General features: G+C 43.7%; 1 protein-coding gene across 1 annotated transcript; it reads left to right on the top strand.

The window, feature by feature from the left end:
- Nucleotides 1–1,523: 1,523 nt before the first annotated feature.
- Nucleotides 1,524–27,488, top strand: CHAF1B (chromatin assembly factor 1 subunit B). The gene is made up of 14 exons (XM_075593785.1): nt 1,524–1,599; nt 3,415–3,560; nt 5,538–5,670; nt 7,833–7,944; nt 8,618–8,721; nt 10,788–10,884; nt 11,357–11,441; nt 11,970–12,063; nt 12,483–12,552; nt 12,743–12,834; nt 15,225–15,387; nt 21,493–21,924; nt 24,421–24,515; nt 25,880–27,488. The coding sequence occupies exons 2-14, from the start codon at nt 3,438–3,440 to the stop codon at nt 26,014–26,016; spliced, it is 1,737 nt and encodes a 578-aa protein (XP_075449900.1). The 5' UTR covers nt 1,524–1,599; nt 3,415–3,437; the 3' UTR covers nt 26,017–27,488.

Below are 27,488 nucleotides of genomic sequence, written 5' to 3'. Positions count from 1 at the left end.
GGGTGTAATTAGCCCTCCATTGTTCACCGTACTTCCCTTTGAAAGGTATTGTCCTCCTTAATTAGGGATTCCCTATCCCCGCAGGGATATCTATCCTGTGCCAGGTCCCTGGTCACAGCCTCATTATTCAGCCGCTTATAACGTAAGTACTCTTCAGTCCTTCCAGTGCTGGGAAGAACCTACTACCTAATCCTCCAACCACTTAGCAACAACTACTCACTCTCTAACTTTTGATCAGTGCTGTGCCTTATGTATCCTCTGGGGGCTGGCACAACTCTGACATCACTAACCATGGAGTCAGAGCCTGTGACCACTCCCACCCATACATAGGGCACCTCACCAGGGTGTGAGGGCAAACCTCCATGATTACTGCTGGCATGCCCATAACTTACCAGGCCTTACTGTCAGCAGGAGAGATGACTGCAGCCATTTTACAGCATGGCTACACACGTATGATAGCAAACTGGTGACGAAGCCCCGCAGGACCTTGTCAATATTGATATTACTGCCCTCTGTCAAACAATTATTCTCTGAGACGATTGGACGTCCAGGTGGATAACTGCTGTTCTTTATGTACTTTTGGCAAACTGTAAAGAGTTGCCACAGTAGGAGATTTAGGGTACATAAAGTCATATTCCTGTCTACTTATTAAATCGGTGTCAAGGCCCTTTTGCAGAATAGCAAACAGATCTTTTTTGTATTGTGAGGTGGGGCTACTAGTCAGAATCTCGTAGCAAGCCCAATCACCTAGGAGTCTCTTATTTTCTTTCACATAAACAATGTGGGCAGTACGAATCACTGACCAACATTTACACCATCCAGAATAGCGAGCATGATTTGGAGATGTCATCCGCAGCACACACTGTCCATGAACGTAGCCTGGTTACTGTGCTGCCTATAAATGGGAGATCCTAGCAACCTCCAGTAACTTATTTTTCCGTTGCCCCTTCAGTATGAAATATTAGAGGGTAAGCTCTTTGGTGCCAGGATTCATTGTGTACTTCGAAGCGGTATATCAAGCATTGCATAATCTGCCAGCCTCACAATAATAATAATAATAGCATGTTCTTGTATAGCGCTGCTAGTTTTTACGTAGCGCCTTACAGAAACATTTTTGGAGGCACAAGTCCCTGCCCCGTGGAGCTTAAAATCTATATCTTTGGTGCCTGAGGCACAGGGAGATAAAGTGACTTTCCCAAGGTCACAAGGAGCCGACGGCCGGAATTGAACCAGGTTCCCCTGCTCAGTGCCAATCAGTGTCTTTACTCACTGAGCCGCTCCTTCTTCCTTCTACATTATCCGTGACACCCATTGCTCATACCCGTGCTGATTGTTTTTTTTTTTTGGTATGGTTGGATTTGTTAAAGGCATTTGATTCCCTTCCTTCCTGCAATGTATTATGGCAGAGGTCCCATCAGCCTGTGAGAGCTTCCCCCCCTCCCTGCCACTAGCTGGCGCTGCTCGCCCGTGGCGGGGGCCATGCTATTGTTAGCAGCGCGGCTCTATGATTAGGTGCTGAGGGCGCGCGCGGGAAAAAAATAAAAAAATTCCTGCAGTCAACACAGCAGAGAGCGCGCGAGCTGCAGCATCTTCTGCCAGGTACTTAGTGTGCAAGTAGGACTGCACCGGGGGGGTCCTGCACCGGGGGGGTCCTGCACCGGGGGGGTCCTGCACCGGGGGGGTCGGGACACGGGCACGGATACCACCTAGTAAAGGAGTTGGTGTGGTGATGGGTCCTTGCATTGGTTCAGCAATGTGCCCTGTGCAAGGGATGGCAGATCATGCCCCCGGTTAGGTCTCTGCTAAGTGGGTAGATCATGCCCTCCGGGGGGGCGGGTTACATTCTGTATGATTTATCTGATCTGTGAAAGAAGGGCAGATCTTGCCCGGCTTTATTTCATTGTTGGGAAATGGGGAAATAGGAGCGCGTTTGCAGTTACTGCAAAAAAAACTTTTATAGGGGGGGGGGTTGCCTTTTTTTTTTTTTTTGCGCGCTTTATGATGGAAGCCTGTGAGTCAGATCCTGTACTATTAACCCCTTTTATAGGCTTGCAGTTGGGGTGCTGTACATACATAACCTGTTACATACACATTCCCATATGAGGGCAAATCTATAAACCCAGGGAGTGCTGCTGCCCGCTACTTGCAGCCCCTATGGGGGTCAAGGAAAAAGAAGTTGAGATCCTGCCTCAGATTATGTATCTGACTGAAAGCTAGTTGTCAGATCCTCCTTGTCATAATCAACATGTTCCCAAATTATATGACCATCTAATCCCTTTTCTAAAGAGATATCCAGGATTGTGTGTTTTTGTTCAATTTATCCTAAGTACTTTGTATGATGACTATTTAATCACACGAGCTAGAAACACTCACTTCTCTCAGGAAAAGCAGCCGGCGTAAGTGGTGAGAAGCACACGTAGATCTTTCCAAAGATCGCACTATGTAAAAATGAGTTTCAAACAATCTTCATTCGGATGCCTCGGCCTCAAATGGTCACTTAAAAGGAGCACATGCTCTCCAAAAATAAAATACGTTAATTTCAGCTTCCGGGACCCCCTTGCTACTTGCCTCAGTGGGTAGAAGCTCAGCAGGTTCAACTGTCCAGGTCGCCCAGGCCAATAGGGAGCTGCGTGGAATGATGTCGCGGCTTCCTATTGGCACGCGGGACATTTAATCCGCCATAAGGATGGCTCCAACTAGCCCAGCCAGAGCTGCTACCGGCACCCCCTATGGAGTTATGTATCTCGGGAAGCAGGGGGTCCCCGCAGCTGAGATTAACGCAGTTCAGCTCTGGACTCTCCCACTCTATGGCCTTTGCATCACATATAAAAGAGTAACGCGGTCCACTGAGCTAAAATTACACACACACACCTTTAATCAATGACCTTTGCATCCGATATTAAATAATAATAAAAATAATTTTTCGTTTTCCAAACACTGTAATGATTACAGGCATACCCCGGTTTAAGTACACTCGCGAGTAAGGACATATCGCCCATTAGGCAAACAACAGCTCACGCATGCGCTTGTCAGCACGTCCTGAACAGCAATACCGGCTCCCTAACTGTACCGAAGCGGTGCGCAAGTGGGGAGACTATAGAGCCTGTTACAAATGCGTTATTTACATCAGTTATGCACGTATATGACGATTGCAGTACAGTACATGCATCAATAAGTGGGAAAAAGGTAGTGCTTCACTTTAAATACATTTTCGCTTTACATACATGCTCCGGTCCCATTGCGTACGTTAATGCGGCGTATGCCTGTAGTCAATTTAAATCGGCTGTTGATAGGCTGGCGGGGTATGCCAGCAATTGGTATGTCCTCATCGGAGGCTTGTTAACCTTTCAGTGGGACCTCTGGTAGGGACGGGGTTAAAGTTGTACTGATCGGTGTGCATCTTTATCTGATTAGGAGTAGAACCGGTCTCTTCAAGGATGAAAGTTGTCACCTGCGAGATCGCTTGGCACAACAAGGAGCCTGTGTACAGCGTGGATTTCCAGCATGGGACAGACAAGATCAACAGAATGGCGTCAGCCGGCGTGGACACCACTGTGAGGGTAAGTTCCTTCTGACTCTTTATAATACAGCAGGCAGAAGCTTATAGGGGGTTCATATTAAAATGGACAAGAGGCAAAAAGTGACACACTGTGCTCATTTGCCTGTCATTACCCAGAATACCTTGCTGCAGTGGAAGTGCTGTATGCTAAGGCCCCAGTCCTCCCTGCTGCACGCGCGCCAGAGACTACAGCCGCAATCGGCAGTCTGTGGGGGATGGGGGGGGGGGCATGATGGGGCATATCTGCCCTGCCATTGGCTGCGTGCCACCACGTGACCGCGGCCCAGGTAGACAAAACTCTTGTCGGGGGGGCCGCCTGTATTAGAATTCCCTGTATTTTATTGTTTATTCTGTAAAGCGCTTTGTACATTGGTGCTATATATTGCAATACATTTATCCAAACTATTTTTCTTTTAAATTAAAAGATTCCAGGTGTTGTAACAAAAAAAATGTGATGTCCCTTAGTAATTTGATGTTGAATAAGAGGAGTGCAAAAGCCGATACAAGAGATCCACAAAGAATGGAAAGATGTACATCTCTCAGCCCTAACTGTGAAGAATAACGAGCAGAGAGTCCTTCTGCAAACTCCCACAAGACACTACTGAGCTCCTCCCTCCATCAGTGTACAGCTAATGAGGTGTATCCGTAGGGGAACCTGCGCTGCGTGAGGCACAAAGAGTGCGTCTCCAGCATTATATTACTTGTTTTTGCCACTTCTCACAGTTTTGGGGTGACCTTGTGTCCAGTGACGGATTGCCCGTTAGTCCTGTGGCGGCAAACATGTCTGCCCCCACATACTTTTGCAGCGCTATCGGGCCTGATGGGAAGTCATTTATCTGTTGCGGCCGCCTCCTCGCCTGCCGCCCTGCTTCTCCTTCTGAAACGCAGCGCCAAATGACGCCGCGGATGTCACCAACGTGATGTCACGGCGTCTCGTGGCCACGACGTTGTGTTACCATGGCAACGTGAAGCCGTGCGACGTGAAGTCGCTGCGGTTCAGAAAGAGGAGTGGAGGCGACCACAACAGCTAAGTGCCTAGAAATCCGCCGCTGCTTGTATCCAAATGTATCGTCATCATTTTGTTCTTGTTCTGAAAAACAAAGGGCTATTTGGGTGCGATCTATCTGCTTTATGCTGCGCTTATAGTGCCGGCGACAGCGACGCGACGTCGCAGCAAAACAAATGCATTGCCGTCGTTGCGTGCGCTTATAGTAAGCGCGACGGATTGGTCGCGATCGCTGGAAGTCATCTCTATTTGATTTTCCAGCGACCGTCGTGTCGCGGCACTATAAGCGTAGCATTAGAGAGCACGGGCAAACTAGCTATAATCCTGCTTTAACATTCACTAGGTCACATTTATACAGCAGTTCACCTACACCAACGTGTCCCTCGCTGTATACTTCCAGAATAAATAAAAGCACTGAAACAAGCTTAGCGCCTCCTGTGGCCGCCCTCCTCCCCTTCACCCCCCTTTCTTATTAGAGCGGGAGGGCACACTTTGTTCCGTTTTTAATATAAACTCTCCATTATCATGACCATCTGCACAATTTTATTCCTCCTTTTTTTTTACTTTGAGAAGCTGGCCATTGGGAGTCAGTCTTCTGATGTTCAGAGCAGCTTAGCCTGCTATTTGCTGAAGTGGATATACCCTTGTTAAGTATGTGAGTGCCATTCCTACACCAGATTGTTTTAAAGTATTATCCGATGAGCACAGTATTGCACTATTGTGTCTTTATTTCTCCTTTTCTGAAAAAAAAAGGATTTTGAGCTGCACATCTGTTTGAACTTGAATCACCCATTTTATATTGTATATCACAATACTATTGCATTGGCACATTTAGTGAGCACTTCTAGTATTCTATCACTGCTCACTATATTGGACTAGCGAGCGCCCTTTACATTGTTTTTTGTTTTTATATCCTGTAATAAAGCTGTTCAATCTCCTCAAAGAGGCAGTGATCTCTTTGCTTGTCGCTAGGTGTGGAAAATAGAGCTGGGACCAGACGGGAAAGCGATCGTCGAGTTCTTGGCCAGTCTTGCTCGTCACACCAAAGCCGTCAATGTTGTTCGGTTTTCCCCAAACGGTGAGATCTTGGCCTCTGGAGGAGATGGTAAGTTATTTACCTATTGTGATGTCTGCCCTGCACCCAGTCTGCTAAACATTGACATGTACTAGCCATAGCTCGGGAATAGGTAGAGCGAGCAGGGATCCTCTTTGTTGGTGCACACTCTAAAAAGTAAAGCAGGTATAAGCCGTATAGGCTAACATCATCACATTGGAAGAGAACCATATTGGTGGTTTACAGAGGCAGATAATCCGTATGTCTAGAGTTATAGCCTAACCCAGTGATTCCCAACCAGGGTTCTGTGGAACCCTGTGGCTCCTTGAGGCAGTCTGAGGGGTTCCAGAACCCCCCACTCCCCTTGGGGGTGGGTTTTTTTGGTATGTATTTTGTAGGGTGGATTGAGAGAGGGTGGGGTAATTGACGGAAGGTAGGGGCAAGTGAGAAGAGGGGGGCAGTTGGGAGTGAGTGAGCAAAAGAGGGAGTAAGAGGGAGACGCAAGGGATAAATACATGCGAGGCGGGAGGGGGGAGAGTTAGTGAGATGGATGGGAGAGAAATACATGGGTAGAGGGTGGGAAATAGAGGTGGCTCGAGAGGTGTGAAATGTTGTGACTGACCCCTGTCGAACCTAATATGTGTCAGCCAGATAGGGGGTCCCTGAGATTTTTCGAAATACTTCAAGGGTTCCTCCAAACAAAAAAGGTTGGAAATCAGAAGCCTAACCAGTAGCAATATTGGGCTAATAAGGGCTAATGCTGAATTGTGAGACCTGATAATTAATTGGTATAATTAGATATAAAAACAATTTTAATGACCCCTAGGGTAATACTATTAACGTGAACTAAAGAATAAAAATAGCTGCAGTGTGCAGACGTGGTTAAAACAATGCGAGGGCATATGAGTGTATAAATTGCTAATGGTGTACATTTAGGCAATCTGAATTAATTTCTTGTAACAACCTGGTAGGTGTAATTGGAAATGATTGCTAATGGTAACCATGAGGGTGTACATGAGTGATCAACTGCAAAAAGGCCTATATTCCGCCCACACTGCCTGTGTATTTGATTCCAGCAGGGTCTGATTGTGTCAGTGGCTTAATAGGTCTGCCCAAAGTGATGAAAGGCAATAAAGTAACTTGGTTAACACTCAACTTTAAGATACTTGTGTCATTGTGAAAGTGGTATTGCTAATCAGCATATAGCCTGTCTGTAACATCAGAGAGAGTAATGCCTTGATACAAGTGTGTCCACTGATGTCAGTGGTGAGATGGTTAACCAAAAAGGAAGCTGATAGGCAATACAGTGTCAGATCCCCTCCTGGTCATGATATTGGAATAGTCAAAACCACATCAATGTTGCTGGTACAGCCTGATTAGTCACTTGGTAAAATATGCCACTCAACCAATGCAGAAATAAATACCCCCCCCCCCCTCCCTGGGTAAGTACAGGGAGCCTGATAAGGCCGTGCGTATAGTGCCCGCGACGGGCGATGGTGATGCCGCCCAAAAACAAATACATTGCCGCCGCGTGCGCTTATTGTAAGCGCGACAATGCGACGGAGCGCAAACAAAAATCCCCCATGCAATATGTGCATCAATACAATCTGCAGATCGATCCGTTTTCCTGTAATCGATCGCTGAAGATTAGGCTCGGGGGTTCTTTATATCACTGTTAGTGCTGGAGAAGATTACCCAAGATGCAAAGTTCTGTGTGGAAGATCATGTGACCAGGCAGGCACTAGATACAATTTGTGCACTACTATAGAGAGGGCAAAAGGGGTGTGCCAGAGTCTGTCCCAGAAGAGGAAGGGGATGTGACTTTGTAAATGGTTGCTATAGAAATAAAAATGCTTTTATTAGAAAACATTAAAAAATTTTTTTTTTTTTAAATGCTACAAGTATATCTCATAGTACAGAACTGATTTATTAAAAAAAAACACATGTAGGATACTGCTTGAACGGCATCTTTAAAAAAAGGTGGGATTGCTAAAGACAAGGACTTTACAATAGTAAAAAGAAAGGAAATTATTTTTTATTATACTATTTAGAGGGATTGCTGCTTTTTCTTCCCTTTTTTTTAATGAGGTCTCACAAATCAAAGGCTTCTGGCTCCAGATCAGGCGGCAACACAATGCCCCACTGGCCGGAAAGGGTTAAATATTCACTTGAACACTTCACGTGTACTTATTAAAGATCTTATCGTTGTGAAGATGCTGCGATCCTATTGTGGAAGCTCAATGACAAAGAACCCGAACAAACGCCGTTTGAGGAAGATGACTTGGTGCTCAACAAGGAAAACTGGACCGTGTTTAAAACATTAAGGTATCCGTCTGCTAAACTGCAATGGGAATTCCTGCAGTAGCGTGTTTAACCAAACGACATGGCCACAGTCCAGTCCCTGCTCTCCCGGTTCCTAGTTACCGTACCGGGCAGCGGAGAACCAGAATAAGATGATTACACTTCCAAAATGCTGAGTTATGCATATCCGCTATTTGTTTTAATCTGTGGCCAATGGTCGCTTCATAACTACTTTGCAAAGAAAACAAACCATTTGCCAGTGGCTTTGAGGACAGAGTCTTCTCGCCAAAATATATTAAAGATAGTAAAAATCCCCCAAACATGTGTTTACCATGGGAACGGGCACCATTTGAATGATTTATTATTATATTTTATTTATTTTTTATTAAAAGGTGCAAGTTGTTTTAGCTATTAAACACGCTACTGTCCTTTTTAGTTCTGTGCTGCTCAACTCCAGACATCAAGACCCCCCAACATGTCAGGTTTTAAGGATATCTCTGCTTCAGCACAGATGAGGCAGTTGTCTACTGAGCCACTGATTGAGCCACCTTTACTGAAGCTGGGATATCCTTAAAACCCAACATGCTGGGGGAGGGGGGGGGGGCGGTATTGAGGACTGGAGTTGAGCACCCTGGCTTTAGTTCACTTTTTGTTCTTGAAGGCACCAGTCTCCCCAGTAATCCTTTGTTCTTTCCAGGGGTCACTTGGAGGACGTGTACGATATGTGCTGGACACCTGACGGCCTTTTCATGGCATCCGCATCCGTGGATAATACAGCAATTATGTGGGATGTCACTCGAGGTAACACCTCTGCGGGGGGGGGGGGGAGGGGGGGCGGGCGGTCAACGTTTTATCCTGAATTAATACATTTTCTCATTGTTGGTGCCTGAGGCACAGAGAGGTAAAGTAACTTCACACGAAGCTGATGTTGGGATCCGAACCGGATCACACCTACGTTTAAAAAACTGTTCACTTAAAACCAATAATACTTCTCAAACTGCTGGAGAATAGTTCTCAGGCGGTATCTTAGACGAGGGTGGGTTTCTCCTTCACATTGCACATGGCTCTTTTACCATTTGTCCTAAGCAATAATACCGCAAGTTAAAAATAAAATTTGTCTCACTACTAGCCAAGAAATATTGTTTAAATGTCATAGCACCGCATTGGAAACCACGTGATGGGAGCGCAGTTTGTCCACATGGGTACTGCAGCTTCCTACCATGGGTTAATCTGATTTCTGAAGCCTGTGAGAGGGATTCGGGACGGCGCGTTGCTGTGACTTGGGAAAGTCTCGGCATTCTGTCAAAACGACACGATCATTTTTTTGGGGGAAATAGTTAATCCAAGGAGGGGGTTATATACTTCTGTATGTGCAGGATCAGTTGACGACAACATATTCCTTAGCACAGCCTTGCAATGCACGTGGGGGAGCGGCTGGATGGGCTGTGCTTTCAAGAAACTGGTACCCAGATATCTAGCTCCGTTCTTCTCCCCCTCCCCCATTTCATAGACACCCACCAGACTGCTCCTTCCTAGAAGCAGCAACCCCCTCCAGAAGCATATAGGAGTTTAACTTGTATAATATTGGCATCTTGCCCCCCAGAACATTTAAAAGAAAAAGTCCAACAAAAAAAAATGCTTTTCTAGTGTTAAGACGACTTTATTATCTCTAGCTGCTGTGGTTACCGGGGTAAGGAACCGTTACAGTGCTCTGCGCAGAACTTTAACCTCCTGGACATGCAATATTTCAAACGTTTATCTCCTGAACCATCAGATTTTAAAACTAAAAACCGTTTGGGAAAGGGCGAGATGACGTAAGGGAAAGAAATGGCGATGGGCATGAACACCCTAATGCTGTAACATCCTAACTGTTGTGCGCGTCATGCGTTGTCCTCCATATTGTTTTGTTCTTAAATAGATTTTTTTTTTTAAAGGGGAGACTTCTGTGATCAGGAAAGTTCATACCCCATGAGTAACCGTCCCAAGCGGAGGTGTCCTCCAGCTGTTAGAGCAGCACTGCCCGCAGTGTGTCTGCGCTATAACTCGCCTGTTTGCCCCTTGGGGGAGGATACTTGCCTGGTGGAAACAGTAGAATGTTGCCACTTTCTAACTGTCACCCTGCGGTAGTTTGGCACTTTTGTGTGGGTGTGTTCATACCGGTCTAGGACATCTGGTGGCAGCCGTTTCGGCATTTAGCCGCTGCTAGCCTCGCCGCCAGGACAGTCAGCCGCCGGCCGCTCCTCTGCTAAGGTACGTCATTAAGTTAAAGCGCTTACCCTAAAACCCCCTAATCTTAACCACTAATATTAATGCTACCCCCTACGCTAAAAACCCCAAAAGTTAACCCCCCTACCCTAAAACGTACCTTCTCGGTGGAGCGGCTGAAATGATCTCAATATCCCTGGAACCGAGGGGTCCCTAGTTGAAGGGCACCACAGAGCAGCCTTGGGGGACCCCCCACTCCAGGAAAGCTTAGACAAGACTATGGGCGGGTGGAATTTTCTACAGCTTCTCAATTCTCATTAGGAGACTATTCTTTCTCATCATAATAGTCGTATAAAATGTGAGGAAATAATTTAAAAATAAACGCACTGATTTGCAATTTTTTTTTTTAATATATAATCATGAAATACATTAAACAAAGTTTTTTTTATATCGAACATATCTTTTGTCTTTTCAAACTGTTTGTTGAAGGCTCATTAACTGTGACTGCTGATGCGGATTTTGGGTTACTTGGCAGTAATTTAAAACAAGTGTGGTATTTATTGTCTGGTAGAAAGTAATGCTACTTAATTACTTTTCACCGCTGCCTAGTCCTCAATGCTAAATACCTTTTCCATAATGCTGCCTCTCTCTTTTATTCCCAGGACAAAAGCTCTCTATATTCAATGAACACAAAAGCTACGTGCAGGGGGTAACCTGGGACCCCCTGGGGCAGTATATTGCTACCCTAAGCTGTGACCGGTAAGGTACTTTGTGAATGGAAGTAATGTGTAGCATATGGTGTGCATGTTCTCTGTAGCTGCAGAGCATCGAGTTTCTTTACTAAATACCTCCTGCGTTGTGCTAATTTTGGAGCACATCACTTCCCCTTCCACACTTCATCCACCGCACAACTACATTGAGCAAAGATATTTCCCTCCCGATGTTCAGCCACCTCGGGGGTGGACATGTAGATTGTGATAAGTGAATAATCTCAATACACTGCAGCTGCCTTCTTCTAGTGCTGCAGGTGATGGCACAAATCTAACCTGCCGTATGAGGAATAAGTAATGATCGCAGTCACTTAATGTTTACATTTCTTGTGTTTGTGAATGGATATCTATTCTGTGTATATATATCCCTCTCATTTCCATATATAGATTATGTATAGTATCTCTGTATATGGAGGTGTCACCGCGTCGTGTAATCCGCAACACGTCTCTCCCGTTTCTAGTGTTCTGAGAGTGTACAGCACGAAGACTAAAAGGGTTGCGTATAATGTTGGGAAGATGACATCGGGTACCGGCGTGGAAGGAGAGGTATCCTTTTATTGTATTGGAGTTTTTGTCACCACTGCCGTAGTCCTTTCCCAATGAAATTCCTGTTCCTCTCAACATTTTCCCATTTTTTTATTTCGCTGAAATCGACCATTGAAAAGCATATTGCGCCTTATTTACTAAGGAATGCTACTCGATAAGACCCCTGTGGTGAAGGGGCACCATTCACATAAATGGACCATATTTGGTGCTGCTCCATTACAGCACCTTCTATGTGTGAGTACAGCTCACAGCCCGTCCACTTGTGTGCCGTGAAGGGCCATCATTGCTGTGCTGGTAGCTATGATGTAGCACTGCTAATGTAAATATAGCCCCATGGTGCACTCAATCCAGTCTTCCAGATTTGGTACTATGGCCACATTTAATTCTTCCCATAGCTGACCATTTTCACCCAAATCCCACACATGGGATAACCCTGTGGAACACGACTAAACGCAGCAAATTCTGGAAGTTTGGGGTAAAATGGGCTAAGAATTTTTTTTTTTCCCCCCTTCTGGTTTCACCATGTAGAACAAAAGTTACCGGATGTTTCACGATGACAGCATGAAGTCCTTCTTCCGTAGGCTTACCTTCACTCCCGATGGGTCCCTGCTTCTCACACCAGGTGTGTACCGTACACAATAGACACTAGTCCTTCCATGAAGCCTCATGTGATTCCCGCACTGCTTAGGACTTCCAGCATAGCTCAGTATGAGTTGTAACAGCTCACGCTTTGCATGACACTCCTTTTTTTTGTCTTAAGTTAGGTAGCAATTATCAGACATAAGATGTTGCTTGGAGCATTTCAGTATACTTCATATATTTATATTGATAGTACTGCAGGGATACAAAACAATATTGCGGAATATTGAAAACGCTAAATGCGTGTCTTTGGGAGATTTATAGCAACAAATACAGTACGTGTTTTTTTGCCTTTATTTAGTTTGTAAAAGTTCCCTTTTTAAATTTTTTTTTTTACCCATTCCATTTTGACTATTTACATTCTTTTATTTTTTTGCTAATTTGCTGTATTTGTGTTTGCAGCTGGCTGTGTTGAGGCTGGAGAGAATGTCATTAATACTACATACGTTTTCTCCAGGAAAAATCTGAAAAGGTCTGTCCAGTGATGTAATTCTACTTCTATTTCTTTGTATCCTGTTCCTATTTCTTTGTATCCTGTTCCTATTTCTTTGTATCCTGTTCCTATTTCTTTGTATCCTGTTCCTATTTCTTTGTATCCTGTTCCTATTTCTTTGTATCCTGTTCCTATGTGCTCTTACAATTCTGCTGTATCTTTCCATCAGGCCAATAGCTCACCTTCCCTGTCCAAAAAAAGCTACACTTGCTGTACGTTGCTGCCCTGTCTACTATGAGCTGAGACCAGTAGTGAACAAAGGTACAGTGGGCATCCCAATGAATGTATTGTGTACTCCAGGACCCTTTAACGGCTCTACCCTTGCCAATAAGCCACTGCTACAGTGCAAATTCACTAGCTGCAACATGTAGACAAGCAAGCCGGGCAAATACAACAGCTATTGTCCGGCCTACAATCCATTCATGTTACTTTGTTTCAACACTTCTCATTAAGGGTCGTTTGGTCACTAAAAAAAAAACAACTTGCCAATTAATGTAGCCTAGTCATGGTCCAGTCCCGGTTCTGAAGAATGTTTCCCATCTTTGTATCCCGGGTATTATGGGTATTATGGCAGAGAGTGGAGTAGAATTGGAAGGCTGTGAGATGAAGCCTCGGAATGTATTGTCCAAATCACTTGATGGTTGGAAGATCTCTTCTTACTGCTGCAAATTAGGATTCAAAGTATACAACGGCCATTTTATAATGGTTATTTGTAGGCTTTTTGAATGAGTTTCTTTGTGTGTCCCTGGAGTCTGCATATGCTGTTCCAGTTAATATTCATTTTTTCTCTCTCGTGTGTCAGTATTAATAAATATTTAATCACACACACACACACACACACACACACACACACACACACACACACACACACACACACACACACACACACACACACACACACACACACACACACACACACACACACACACACACACACACACAGAGATAGATAGGTAGAGAGAGAGATAGATAGATAGGTAGAGAGAGAGATAGATAGATAGGTATAGAGAGAGATAGATAGATAGGTATAGAGAGAGAGAGAGATAGATAGGTATAGAGAGAGAGAGATATTGAGAGAGAGAGAGATATTGAGAGAGAGAGAGATATTGAGAGAGAGAGAGATAGATATTGAGAGAGAGATAGATATTGAGAGAGAGAGAGATATATATTGAGAGAGAGAGAGATAGATATTGAGAGAGATAGATATTGAGAGAGAGAGATAGATATTGAGAGAGAGAGAGAGAGAGAGAGAGAGAGAGATAGATAGATAGATATTGAGAGAGAGAGATAGATATTGAGAGAGAGAGAGATAGATATTGAGAGAGAGAGAGAGAGAGAGAGATAGATATTGAGAGAGAGAGAGAGAGATAGATATTGAGAGAGATAGATAGATATTGAGAGAGAGAGAGATAGATAGATATTGAGAGAGAGAGAGAGATAGATAGATATTGAGAGAGAGAGAGAGATAGATAGATATTGAGAGAGAGAGAGATAGATAGATATTGAGAGAGAGAGAGATAGATAGATATTGAGAGAGAGAGAGATAGATAGATATTGAGAGAGAGAGAGATAGATAGATATTGAGAGAGAGAGAGAGAGAGAGAGAGATAGATATTGAGAGAGAAAGATATTGATAGAGATAGAGAGGTATAGATAGATAGATAGATAGATGGATATCTATCTATATCAATATCTATCTATATCAATATCTATCTATATCAATATCTATCTATATCAATATCTATTTATCTATCTCTATATCTATCTATCTCTATACCTATCTATCTATCTCTATACCTATCTATCTATCTCTATACCTATATATATATGGATAGATAGATATATAGATATCTTTTGAATAAAATGGTCTTTTAGTTTAACTCTTTGGCCAAAGTGTTGTAAGCCCATGAGCCCCTACACGGCAGACCACATCTCGAGGGTCCTAACACTAATATAAACTAATTAATAAATACACTGCAAACGGCCCCTGTTTTCTTGGTAGAAGTTTTAGCCATCACCAGCAAGACTATTAGTTTACCCCAGGGGTTCCCAACTCCAGTCCTCGTGCTCCTCCCCCCCAACAGGTCAGGTTTTCAGGGTATCCCTGCTTCAGCACACGTGGCTCAGTCAGAGGCTGTCTTTCGTCTGAGCCACCTTTGCTGAGCCTGACCTGTTGAGGATTCTCGAGGACTAGAGTTGAGAACCTCTGCGTTACACATTTGCTGAACACAGCCACGTACAAGGTCCTTTAACCCCCTCGATGCCTGCGAGGCCTGCACCACATTTCTTGTGTAATGTTACTGGTCCCCGGGTGTCCTTAAACCCATTGCAAGGAGAACTATATTTCCTTTAATATAAAATTAAGACATTTTTATGCGACAGGATGTGGATAATGCATTTTCCGGCATGTTCAAGGTAAAACGTTTTGCAGCCTTTTTGCTTGGCGAGAGGTTGTAGGGGTGGGGGGCTAAATGGTGGAAGTTGCCGCATTTTATTTGATGTAACTCCAATTTCAGAATCTACTAATTGACGACAATAGTTCTTCCTATTTGGGAGAGAAGTCCTCCCTTTTTATATCGTTGCTGTTCCAGCACAGGGCGATGTAGATTGTGAGCAGTCATCACTGATCACCTTTTTGTTCTTCCTCTTAGATGAATCTGGTGAGAACCCAGCCCCGGGTCTCATCACCAAACCATACCGCATGGTGTTCGCCGTCGCTTCAGAAGACGCCGTGCTTTTTTATGACACACAGCAGCTGTTTCCCTTTGGCTATGTTTCTAATGTGCATTATCACACGCTGAGTGATATTTCATGGTGAGTTAACACAATGTATCTCGGATAAGACCTTCGCTTACTGACTGGGCTACATCATGGGCATTTAGCCTTTAAGTTTAGACGGTTCTGGTTTTAAAGGTACACTCCCTCTTAGTTGTGGTGTCACCCGGGCGCTAACTCTAACCGTTGTTTATATTAAATATGGATATCCTTTTAAAATAAGAAAGGTATAATACAACCTTGTTGATATTCTCTTGAAATGTCCTCGTGTGACTCAAAAGACCCCACTAGGGTCTATCCAGGACCCTTGATATATATGGAACACAAGAAGAGATGGGGGAGCACAGTGTGAGGAAAGTATGCTTTCTTTCGCTGATGATCAGTGAGGTGCTTATACCTTCATTGATCCCTCAGAGAAAGATGGATAACTCCTTGGATGGGGAGCTTACGTATATGTGTGGGTTCACAAAATTCAATAGATAAATAAATAAATAACTTACACGGCCTTGTGTAAGTTGTATCCCATCAAGGTTTCTTTTTCGTTCGTTCGTGTCTTGCTTCTGGGTGATGGTTCTTCTTTCTTTCTGGTCCTTTTTTTCTTTACTTCTTACTGCGTCCTGGATGTTTCTCGTTGGATAGGTGGATTCTTCACAGTAGTCCGCCTCTCACGGAAATATAAACGATAAATGAAAAGGCAATTAGGCACACGTATACACAGATCGGCTGCGGTACAGGGGAAGGAGATGAAGCAATATCTTATTGCACATATAGGATAATAATGGATAATATTCCACTCACCCGGCATAATGTGAGTGATCTCCTATATCCGTATCTTGTAAACACCCGTGTAGATAACAGGTCTTCAGGTAAATATACAAACAAACACTGACCAGAGGTCAAATGTTTAACACTGGTAGAAGGGGAATAAAAGGATATATCAAAATACTCACACGGGCCAGTGTGAGTACACACTCGTAGAGGTATCTTTGGTGCTCCAAATGCTATGCTAGGAAACCCCGAGGGGCTCGATCCAATCCTAGATGAACTATGGGACACTGAGCACTATGGGTGGTGATATCTTTATTGAAAAACTAGCATACAATAATAACAGCAACTAAACCACGGATTTAAAAATGTTAGAGGGTTTAAAGATTAAAAACCAAGAAGCAACTGTTGCTTCTAGAGGAAGAGATTCAACAGCAAACGGAATCAATAGGTGGTTAGTGGGCAAAAAGTCTCTCTGGCTCGAGCCTGAGGAAGCCCTGTTCAGGGCGAAAACGCGTAGCTCTTCATCGATCTCAGAGGTGCTGTGGAAACTCTTCATCCAAACGCGGAGAAAAGAGACCCCGCCCCCCCCCCCCCCCTCCCCCCCCCCCCCCCAAAAAAAAAAAAAATCTTGCACACCCCTGTGCAAGGGGACCAACCATAGCGGTTGCTAATGTAACCACACCTGTCTCGGCGCCCAATTCAGCATACCAATCCAGAGATTTGGGCTTTGTTGACTTGGAGGTTGGGCGGATCCTGCTGCAAAAAAGAGGGCTCTCTCAGAAGTCGTACAAACATTAATGGCAGCTAGAAAAATGTCCACATCTAAGGTGTATTACAGAATTTTACATCGTTTTTATGAATGGTGCAGATGATGGATTGTTTTTTTTTTTTTTTTTTTTTTTAAAACCATACTCCCGGTCAATTTTACAATTTTTTTTTTTACAAACTGTTGTCCTTTCCCTGACAGTCCAGTTACTGCACTACCAGTAAGACAACTGTCTGCAGTGGATCTAATGCTTTTCTTCCAGATAATGCGTAAAATTAAACTTCAATTCAGGGATCATGTTCCTCTTGGGATTTATAGCGGATCCTACAGGCCCTCACCAGATCTCCGTTCGAACCGCTTCAGCTAACATGAGATACAGATCTTACTCTAAAGAACGGTTCTTTTGGTAGCAATAACATCAGCATGTAGCATAGTTGAGCTACAAGCATTGTTCGTTTAAAGAACCTCTTCTTGTCTGCCACCAGGATGAGGTGGTTATTAGACCAGTACTACCGCTCTTGTCAAAAGTAATTTCTGTTTTTCACATGAATCAGGAAGTTATCCTACCATCATTCTGTCCAAATAATCAAATATTGAGATGCAGACCCATCTCTGGACATTGTAAAATGAGGCATTTTCTTGTCAGAATGGAACGGCTCAAAGAGAGGTGGGGTCTTTATTGTCGCTTTGGGAGAAAGAAGAGGGCAGGCCATCTCCAAATGAACTGTCAATGGATAGTAACCTTTATTAAGAAAGCTGATGCCGTCCAAAAGAGGCCGTCTCATTCCACAAGATCCATGGCCACATCTTGGGCGGCAGAGGCTTCAGCTTCTGGGAAATTATGCAGGGCAGCAGTTAGTACTTTATAAAAGGTATTAATGAAAGTCCTAACAGTTGGCTGTTCAGACATCAGCAGTTGCATGCTTTGGCTGAAAAGTTCTCCAGTCTGGTGTAACTGCAAATAGACACCATCTATAGTACCATTTTGTTTTCCTTTATTTCTTACCCTCGCTCTTTATTGTTGCTGCTTGGGCACTTCCCTTTGGTGCCCACTGCCGTGGGACAACCAAAAAGAGAAAATTACTATCGGATCTCAAGGTCACTGTCTTTTCCTGGGTAGTCTATCCGCACCATTTCCCTGCCTTGTTTCTCTTGTTGGGAATGTTATTGACATATCGGATTTGATTTTCGGTAAACGACAATATTACCTGGAATGGAGCAGTGTGGCTGTTTATAGTGCCTCCTGCACGTAGAATTTATTTTCTGTCCTATCTCAGCTCGAGGGTGGAGGACCCCTTTTGGTGTTAAACAAATTCATTATTTTTTTTGCATAGCCACAATTATGGCACTTATTTATACTATTTCACTAATTCAGTCTCGAGTTTAAAGGGGATAAATCTCTTGGATCGTAATCTCAAAGTCTGACTTCTTTTCTGACTACTTTAAAATTGTAACCACTGATGTCTGTTCAGGTTCCCATTACGTTTATCTAATATCAGGACATACTAAGAGATGGACCGTTGAGGAATCTATTCCTAGGGGTTTGGATGAGGTATATAAAGGCTGATTGAAGTTATACAGCTCAACCCCCTTATAACGCTGTGCTTGGGTCGAAAGAATCACATCACGTTATAAGCGGATCGCGTTAGAAATAATGTACAATTGTATGCGTTGCACAATAAAGTATTTAGGATACCAATAATCGTGTTGTAAACTATTCATAAATACGAAAATTGGGACCACGCTTGCATCGCGTTATAAGCGGATTCGCGTTGTAACGGATCGCGTTATAACGGGGTTGAGCTGTATTACATTTTAAAATATCCCATAAAGTTTATTAAAGAATAAAAAAATAAAGCCGGGTTTTTGTGCTGACCTTGTTGTTTAAGGACATGTGAGAACATCTGGTAATTCTGGATAAAGCTTTTGCAATATCTGTTTATTCCCAGTCCTCTCTCTTGATATCTGACCTCGTGTTTGGAGACCTTTTTTGTCTGGAAGTCTTTCATTTCATAATAATAGCATGTTCTTGTATAGCGCTGCTAATTGTACGCAGAACTTTACAGAGACATTTTGCAGGCACAGGTCCCTGCCCTGTAGAGCTTACAATCTATGTTTTTGGTGGCTGAGGCACAGGGAGATAAAGTGACTTGCCCAAGGTCACAAGGAGCCGATACCTGCAGCAATGTCCGTGTCAGTCAGTGTCTTTACTCACTGAGCCACTCCTTCTCCCTAATAATAACAAATTGTCTCTTCTTGTTCTGAATGGACACCTTGGATTTCTAACACAGCTGACAAGTCAAAATGGATGCTAACGGGCAACATGGGTTTTGAATTTCAGTTACAGTAGTTGCATGAAAAGTAATTGTGGTCACCTATCTTACATACAGATATTATTGTATTCATTCTATCCAGTGAAAGGCTGCACGCCGTAGATTGAGATCTGAGCTTGTTGATTTGTTATGGTAAATATTGGGCCCATAATTCTAAAAGAAAAAAAATTCAGTGCCTAGAGACGTTGGTTGTTTAAACTCATTATCTGGTATGGGGGGGGGGGGGGCTTAATTCAAGGGAAAGGTAACTTAGAGATGTGTGCTGTCTTTCTTGAGGAAAGGGTCTTTCCAGATCCCAATATAACTTGTATGAAACTAATAAATATCTCATACATTTTATGTTCTGTTAGTTCAATATGTTATCTACTTGTTACAGTTCATGCCGACATGTTTTTTTAGATACATGTGCCTCCATTTTGAGTTAATTGTTTTGGCTTTTTTTTTTTTTCTTGAGGTCCTGCTCTCAAATGTCAATAAAAAGTTCCAAAAAAATAAAATAAAATGTGGTGTGTGTATACAAGTGACAAACGGACAAACTCACATTTAACATATGGGAAGGACATAAAATAATAAATGTTGTTATGTTAAATGTGAGTTTGTCTGCGACGTGTCTGTACACCGGTGAGGAGCGCGTTATTGGAACTTTCTTATAGACCTATGGACTTGCCCCCAGTGGAGGTGAACTTGCTGCACCCGCTGTGCATTATTTGCTGCCTGAATCTTATATTCATACTGGTCATTTCTTATATTTGTATGTTATTACACCTATAGATTAATATTTTGTTGCACGTTCACATACCATTACACACTTACATTTTAGCTCTGATTAGAGTAGCACTACGAATATATATATATATATATATATATATATATATATATATATATATATATATATATATATATATATATATATATATATATATACATATATATATACACACCACACACCACACACCACACACCACACACACCACACCACACACACCACACACCACACCACACACCACACCACACACCACACCACACACCACACACACCACACACCACACACCACACACCACACACCACACCACACACCACACACCACACACCACACACACCACACACACCACACACCACACCACACACCACACCACACACACCACACACACCACACCACACACACCACACACACCACACACACCACACACCCCACACACCCCACACACCCCACACACCCCACACACCACACACCACACACCCCACACACACCACACCACACACCACACACCACACCACACCACACACCACACCACACACCACACCACACACCACACCACACACACCACCACACACACCACACACACCACACACACCACACACCACACCACACACACCACACACACCACACACACCACACACACCACACCCCACACACCCCACACACACCACACACACCACACCACACACCACACCACACACCACACCACACACCACACCACACACACCACACACACACACCACCACACACACCACACACACCACACACACCACACACACACACCACACACCACACCACACACACCACACCACACACACCACACACACCACACACACCACACACACCACACACACCACACACACCACACACCACACACACCACACACACCACACACACCACACACACCACACACACGTACGTATCAGTACGTGTTAGCCGAGCTTCAATAATCAAAAAATAAAGCGAGCTTTCGAGGTACCCTGATCTCTTCTTCCGGCGATGTTACAATGAATGAAGCAAGCAAAGAGTATACTTAAAAACAGTGTCTCTTGGAATGTTATCTGTGCTTGTCCCTCCCCCGGCGTGGATGTGATTTATGGCTAGACGTGTTAAATGGTTCCTGAAAGTAAGTGATGTAAGAGTGTGTGTGTGTATCTGTGTGAATATAAATGAATGTAAAGCCCACAGTATATACAGTGCTTTACAAAAGGTGTGTGTGGAGTGGGAGTTAATATAAATGGTGTGGGTAGGTGTGGAACTGTGAGAGATTGTAGCATAACTAAAAGTGTGTGTGGACACTATGTGGTCCCTATTGGTGTATAGGGATGAAAAAACAAGGAGTATTAGTATGTGTAAGAGACAGCTGTGTGTGCATACATATATCATTTTTTTAAGCGTGCTCTCAAACCTTTTGGTTGTACCGCAGTAACAATAAATACATATTTGTACAAGTGTTTAAAAACTTCACTTTGTATCCGAAGCTAACGGTTTCCTGGCCCCTGTCTTGCGGTGTACAGGTCCAGTGATGGAACCTTCTTGGCAATATCCTCCACAGACGGGTACTGCTCCTTTGTGACCTTCGATAAAGGTGAACTCGGAGTTCCCCTGAAGGAGAAACCTGTCTTGGTCATGAAGACTCCTTCCACCATGGATAAGAAAACAAAGAAACTTCAGGCAAGCAGTGTGTCCTCCCCTGCACCAAAACCGGTGGAACTCACACCAACAAGCAGGCCCATTGAGCCGATCAGCCCTCGCACTCCTGTTAGCAGCAGGACACCTACAGCTTCCTCTCAGGAGTCCCCCTCAACACCAGTAGGTATCAGACTTATCCCCCCAACGCCCACTTCAGCGGATGGGAAGAATGGACAAGGCCGTAAAGCAGGGCAGCCCAGGAGAATTACTCTGAATACTCTGGAAGCCTGGAGCAAACCCACCACACCCATCCCAAGGTAACCACTGGCAAATCTATAAGAGAATTATTTCATTGCGGCATGGAGATCTGAACTTTAACCCAGAGCAATGTGTTGCAGGCGCCACTGGCATGTTGCGGTGTAGCCGATATATAGCTTTTTAGAAGGCGTGTGTGTGTGTTATCTCTCTCTCTCTAGATCTATCTAGTTATCTCTCTATCTATATCTCTCTATCTATATCTCTCTATCTATATCTCTTAAAGGCCTCACTCTTGTCCTGTTTGAAAAAATAAATAAATGATAAGCTAAGCAATAAAATAAATAAAGTGGAAGTTGCTGTAGGCAAGATGAGTTGAAAGGTTACAAATATAAAGGATCAGCATTTTAAAATCGATAAATGAGTAAAGGAATAGTTGGGGGGGTTCATCCCATTGTCAGTGTAATCGTGCGTTACACACGCACTCTAATATTACACATATTTGACCTAAGAACAGTATATATCGCAAACTGGTATAGCATAAAAGGAAACTGAGCTCCGTTAATTAGTAGCTCAAAGTTGAGTAATAGCTGTGTACTAATTGAGGCTGCAAAAAACAGGGATAAAGAGGAAAATGCTGTGTGCTGCACTCGCTCTATTAATTGCGTGGTGGAGGTACGATAAAAATCTACTTTTAATTCCTAGTTATAAAATGCCGAATTAGAAATATAAGTACAAGTAATAACTAATCAATAAATAAAAAAAAAATATATATGTGCAGGGGTAAAAAGTGTGACACTGGTCAGGAACAATAGCTATAAAGTGAAGTATTGGTGTTCTGTCTGGGTACAGCAATATTCTGTAGGGAGGGTTGCATCACTATCCCTAGTAAATGAGCTAGATAGTGGTACTGTAGATTGTGATATCAAATTTAGCTGCAATGTAGTGCAGACTAGGATATATGGGAAACTGGCATTTCTTTAGCTTATCAGCTATAGTCTCACTTTTTTTTTCATGGAGAAACAAAGATAAGTTAAATGGATATCCCTCTAATATTGTGTAAACCAAAAAAAAAGTGCTGTTTTTATGCATTCATAACAATTGGATATTGTAAGGCAGGGGGTGCGCAAAGATTTTCTGTGGGGGGGGGGGGGGGAGCTGAGAAGGCGCGGCGGTTAGAGGCCCCACGCTTGCTCGAAGGCATTAATATTAAATGCCGGGGGAATGCGCGAGGCCTCTGTAAATTCCCTTACCGTGGCTTCAGGCGACGCGTCGCCATGGCAACCCAGCTTCAAATGACACCGCGGGCTCACCTGAATCCTGCGGCGTCACTTGATGCCGGGGGGGAAGACCAGACAGGGGGCACAGGCTGAAGTTTGCGCACCCCTGTTGTAAGGCATAGTAGAAACATATTGGGCTTCTCTAGATACAGTATAAGCGTTAGATCGGCTTTGTACACGTTTCGGAACCCGATACAATATTAGTCTTGTAGGGTGTTCGAGTCAAGTGTAATTAATTAAGTGATCCCAATGTCCTTTGAAATATATCGGCTGCCCAAAAACCTTATTTTTATGTTTGTATTTGCAAAACTCTACATGTCTATTTAAGCTGTAATTCCTCAATGTATTTATTTTTGCTGTGTGCTACTTGGTATGTGCAAAAAATGGGATAGAGGCTCCGGTTCGGTAGGTTTTAAAGCACCAGCTATTTGTGGTAAAATTATTTAGAATTATTCAGTGCCTTTTTTAATATCACAGATATGGGGCCATGGTCTGCAGGCTAGGCCTTCATTCAGATAATCCTCGTCACTGCTAGCTAGTAATGCACCTGTAACACCAGCTTCATTGCCTGAGGAGTCTGCCATGTATGGCAGGGCCTTCCTGCAACAAAGGGGTAATGGAAATGTTTTTAATACCTGCACCTCAGTTAATAGGTATAGAAAAAAAAGTTGACCTCACATGACCCTTTGTTTGGAACTGCCTCGGGTGCACGCCCTGCGCCAAACGGCGCAATCCCCGAAGCGATGTATCCTCCCAAGCAGGAAAAAAAGGCAAGCGCTCCAGGGGACCAATATTGGATTTATTCAAGTGAAATCAGATCGACGTTTCGGTCCTAAACATGGACCTTTGTCAAGATGCCTCTTGACAAAGGTCCATGGGTTAGGACCGAAATGTCGATCTGATTTCACTTTAATAAATACTATATTGGTCCCCTGGAGCGCTGCTTTTTTAACCTGCCTGGAAGGAGAATACCTGGCTTCTCAGTGAATTAAGACCAGGATATATTTTATTTGTTACAGATCTTCAGTTCCTTCCTTGAAATTTTATCCCTTCTGTTTTTATCCAATTTCCCTTTTTATAATGTGTATTTTCTGCTTGGGTTATATGATACATAGGTCACTTTCTTTATTTTTCGCGGTGAATCCGGGTAATTTAGTCCCATTTATCTGAATTAAGTTGAACTCCTTTTCTCTGGCACCGGGAAGCCGCTTCTCAGCCCATTGCTAAAGGGCCTTAGTGTACTCTGCAAACTTTTGCATCTTATTCCCCCCCCCCCAGGAGAATCAGCCTAATTCCTGTGAAGACCAATTCTCCAAGCTCGCCACAAACTAGTCCGGCTTCCACTGCGTCCTCGTCTGAAGCTACTACAAGTGGTAAGCGGCATATCTATTCTGTGTACGTACTGCGTGTAGTGATATATAAAGTGAGCTGCATCAATACAAATATATCTGCTGTTTGAGTATGTAAAATTGGCGCCTTAGTGGATAACAAAATAGAGATGTCAACAACCGTTAATATTGCCTAATTCCTAAAAGTTAATCACTCAAAGGGGAAGTCCCTTTTTATGTCTGAAAGCAGCAGAATGTGTTTTATTTATTTATTTTTTGTTAAATAGGTGAGAAGCAGGGGGTAAACCGCCTTAATTTCAGCTCTGTGTACCCCCTGCTGCTTGATATACGTTCCTACGTAGGGTGTGCAGGTAGCAGCTCTGGAGGTTTAACTGCCCTGCTCACGCGGGGGCTGTAGGAAGCTGCGAGGGATGACATCACGGCTTCCTATTGGCCCGCGTGACGCAGAGGTTTAAATCCGCCATTGTTGGTGCCAAACGCAGCGCTGCCGGAGCCGCTAACGGCACCTACTGCGGAGGTAAGTGTGTCGGGGAGCAGGGTGTCCCTGGAAATGAAATTAATGAGGTTAAGCTCCGGAGACCCCCTGCTTCAAACCTACTGAGAAAAGGAAAAAAAGGAATGCAAGATCGCTGCTTTAATAAGTGGTGGTTCGTTTTCTGCACTTCAGATGCAGCTGGTCCCGAGGTCCAGGGTGATGCAGAATTCTGGTACTGCTGTGACCCTCTGCCAAGGCCGGGGGGAAGGGGGGCAAAGCTGGCTGCTCAGCGGGCACGTACCATCCTGCCCAGGGATAGACTGCAGTCAGCATCTCCCCTCTTGGCCCGGCACAGAGGAGAGACATTGGCCCCTCTATCTACAGACAGCGCAGCCTGCGCCCGCTGAGCAGCTGATATGTTTTAGGTGTTTGGGAAGGGAGAGGACCTGAAGGGAATGGGGTGACATTGGTGTTTTTGATTAAGGTGTGTGTGGCGTGTGTGTGTGGCGCGCGTGTGTGGCACGCGCGTGTGTGTGGCGGCGCGGTGTGTGGCCTTCGCAAGGAGGGGATAAGTAAGGTCTGACAAGCCTGGGTGTCCCGAGAATACAAAAAAAAAAAAAAAAACCTTCAGGTGTGTCCCTGCTCAAAATAAGGGAAGAACCACTGCTGTAGATGCTATAGAACCAATACTGCTACTGCAGATCTCTCTAGGTGCATGTAGATACTTTGTACTATAAAAGGTGTCTCGTTATCATTTTAATAGACATTTTAACCCACACTCTGCAGTTTATTGCAGTCCCCTTTGACATAAATTACACTTGGTGTCTCCTGTTGTCATGCATAGCTCTGAAGGGTATCCACACTTTTCTGACCCCCCCCCCCCCCGTTTCATTAACATCCATCTGTATTACAGAAAATAATTCAGCAACCGAAGACACTTTATGCAGATCCCCAGAATCTAAACGCCTGAGAACGGACGAGTCGCCGTGCTTACCAGGTGCGGAAAACCAGGGCGCCAGCACTGCCAGCCAAGATAAAACCAGCATGTAATAAAAGTTATTTGTTTGGACAGTGTTTCCCTTATGGATTTTTCCTACTTAATGCTAACAGGGGTCACTTAATGCTGCTCCTGTGAACTCCACATGGTTTATATTCAGCAAACACCGGACTTCGGATGTTTTATATGTCTCCTCTGGGCTGTCATGTGGCTTGTCACTATTTGTGAAGCTTTCAAACAAACCTCCACCCAAAACCTCCACGGCTTCATAGCTAAACTGCATTTTGTTAGATTATTCCAGGGATTCTCAACTCCAGTCTTCTGGATACCCGCCCACCCCACAAGAGGTCAGGTTTTAAGGATATCTCTGAGCAATCGGTGGAACAGTCGAATGCCTGGAATATTCCAATGCCCTGTTACTTCTTGGTTAATATTCTCCAAATACTACAAGGCTGAGCTGTGAACTTCACATTCTTTGAGCGCAAGATCGCTCGGAGGCGTCTGCTGAGACGCAAACACCCTGGTGTAGGGGGAAAACATCAAATTAAATTTCACGTAGAAAACGGTAACTCGTTTTGGTTGCCCTTATTTACCCTTCTTCGCGTAGCTCCTGAATATCAGTACAGACTCACAAAACCTGTTCTGAAGGTTATCTTTGTCGCACATTTACTCTTCATCCTTTTTCTGGAATGACTTCCCAGGTCAAAAATGTAAAGTAAGCTACAAAGTTTCATGGAATTGTAGGAGAGATGCATTGATTGAAATGGGTGCTTGCCTGGGCAAGTTTTCAGGATCACTGAATACCCTGGTAAATGAAAAACATCTTTTAAACAGGAAACTTCCCTAGGACCAAAGTGAACTATCAATGTGCAATTAAACATCTATTGATGGAAATTCATAATTTTAATGGGTGAAAGTTTTCACACACAGATGACACTGGGTGCAAGATTGATTTTGATTGACGTCATTTGGTTTATTCGCACCACCATGGCAGATGAAAGGGGACAGAATACCAGATATAAATACACCTTGGCCTTCAAACCTGTCCTGAATAAACTTTCAAAAAACTGGTTTCATGTTTTGAGGGCACCAGTAACCTCTTACACATATTGCTGCTTTTTTCATTTGGTCCCATGTGTGGCTGAACCTTTTAACATCAGCCAATGGAAGTATTGTTTCTCTCAACCACATGTATTTTATGGTATAAGAAAAGAACCTGTCCCTCACTTACATGGGGATGTGGATTGCGGTCACAGTGCAAACTGTGACCTTTTCCATGCTGTCTTGGTTAAGCACTTAATATTCGGAAGGTGATAGTGGTCAGTGGGTCGTTTGCCATTTGTCACAATAGTTTTATACATCTGTTTAATGTGTTTTAAATTAAATGGATGTACACTTGTGTGCAAAGGGGAATTTGACTAGATGTTGGGTTTAATGTGTGAATTTTCATGTTAATGACTGTTTTAATTTCACTAGTGATGTGATCTGTATTGCTTTAAAAAAAAAATCAGGATTAAAGTTTGTT

This window comes from Ascaphus truei, chromosome 3 (assembly GCF_040206685.1).
Source record: "Ascaphus truei isolate aAscTru1 chromosome 3, aAscTru1.hap1, whole genome shotgun sequence".
In the NCBI taxonomy this organism is placed as follows: domain Eukaryota; kingdom Metazoa; phylum Chordata; class Amphibia; order Anura; family Ascaphidae; genus Ascaphus; species Ascaphus truei.
The sequence above is the reverse complement of the archived record's forward strand: the minus strand, read 5'-3'. Positions and strand labels throughout refer to the sequence as shown.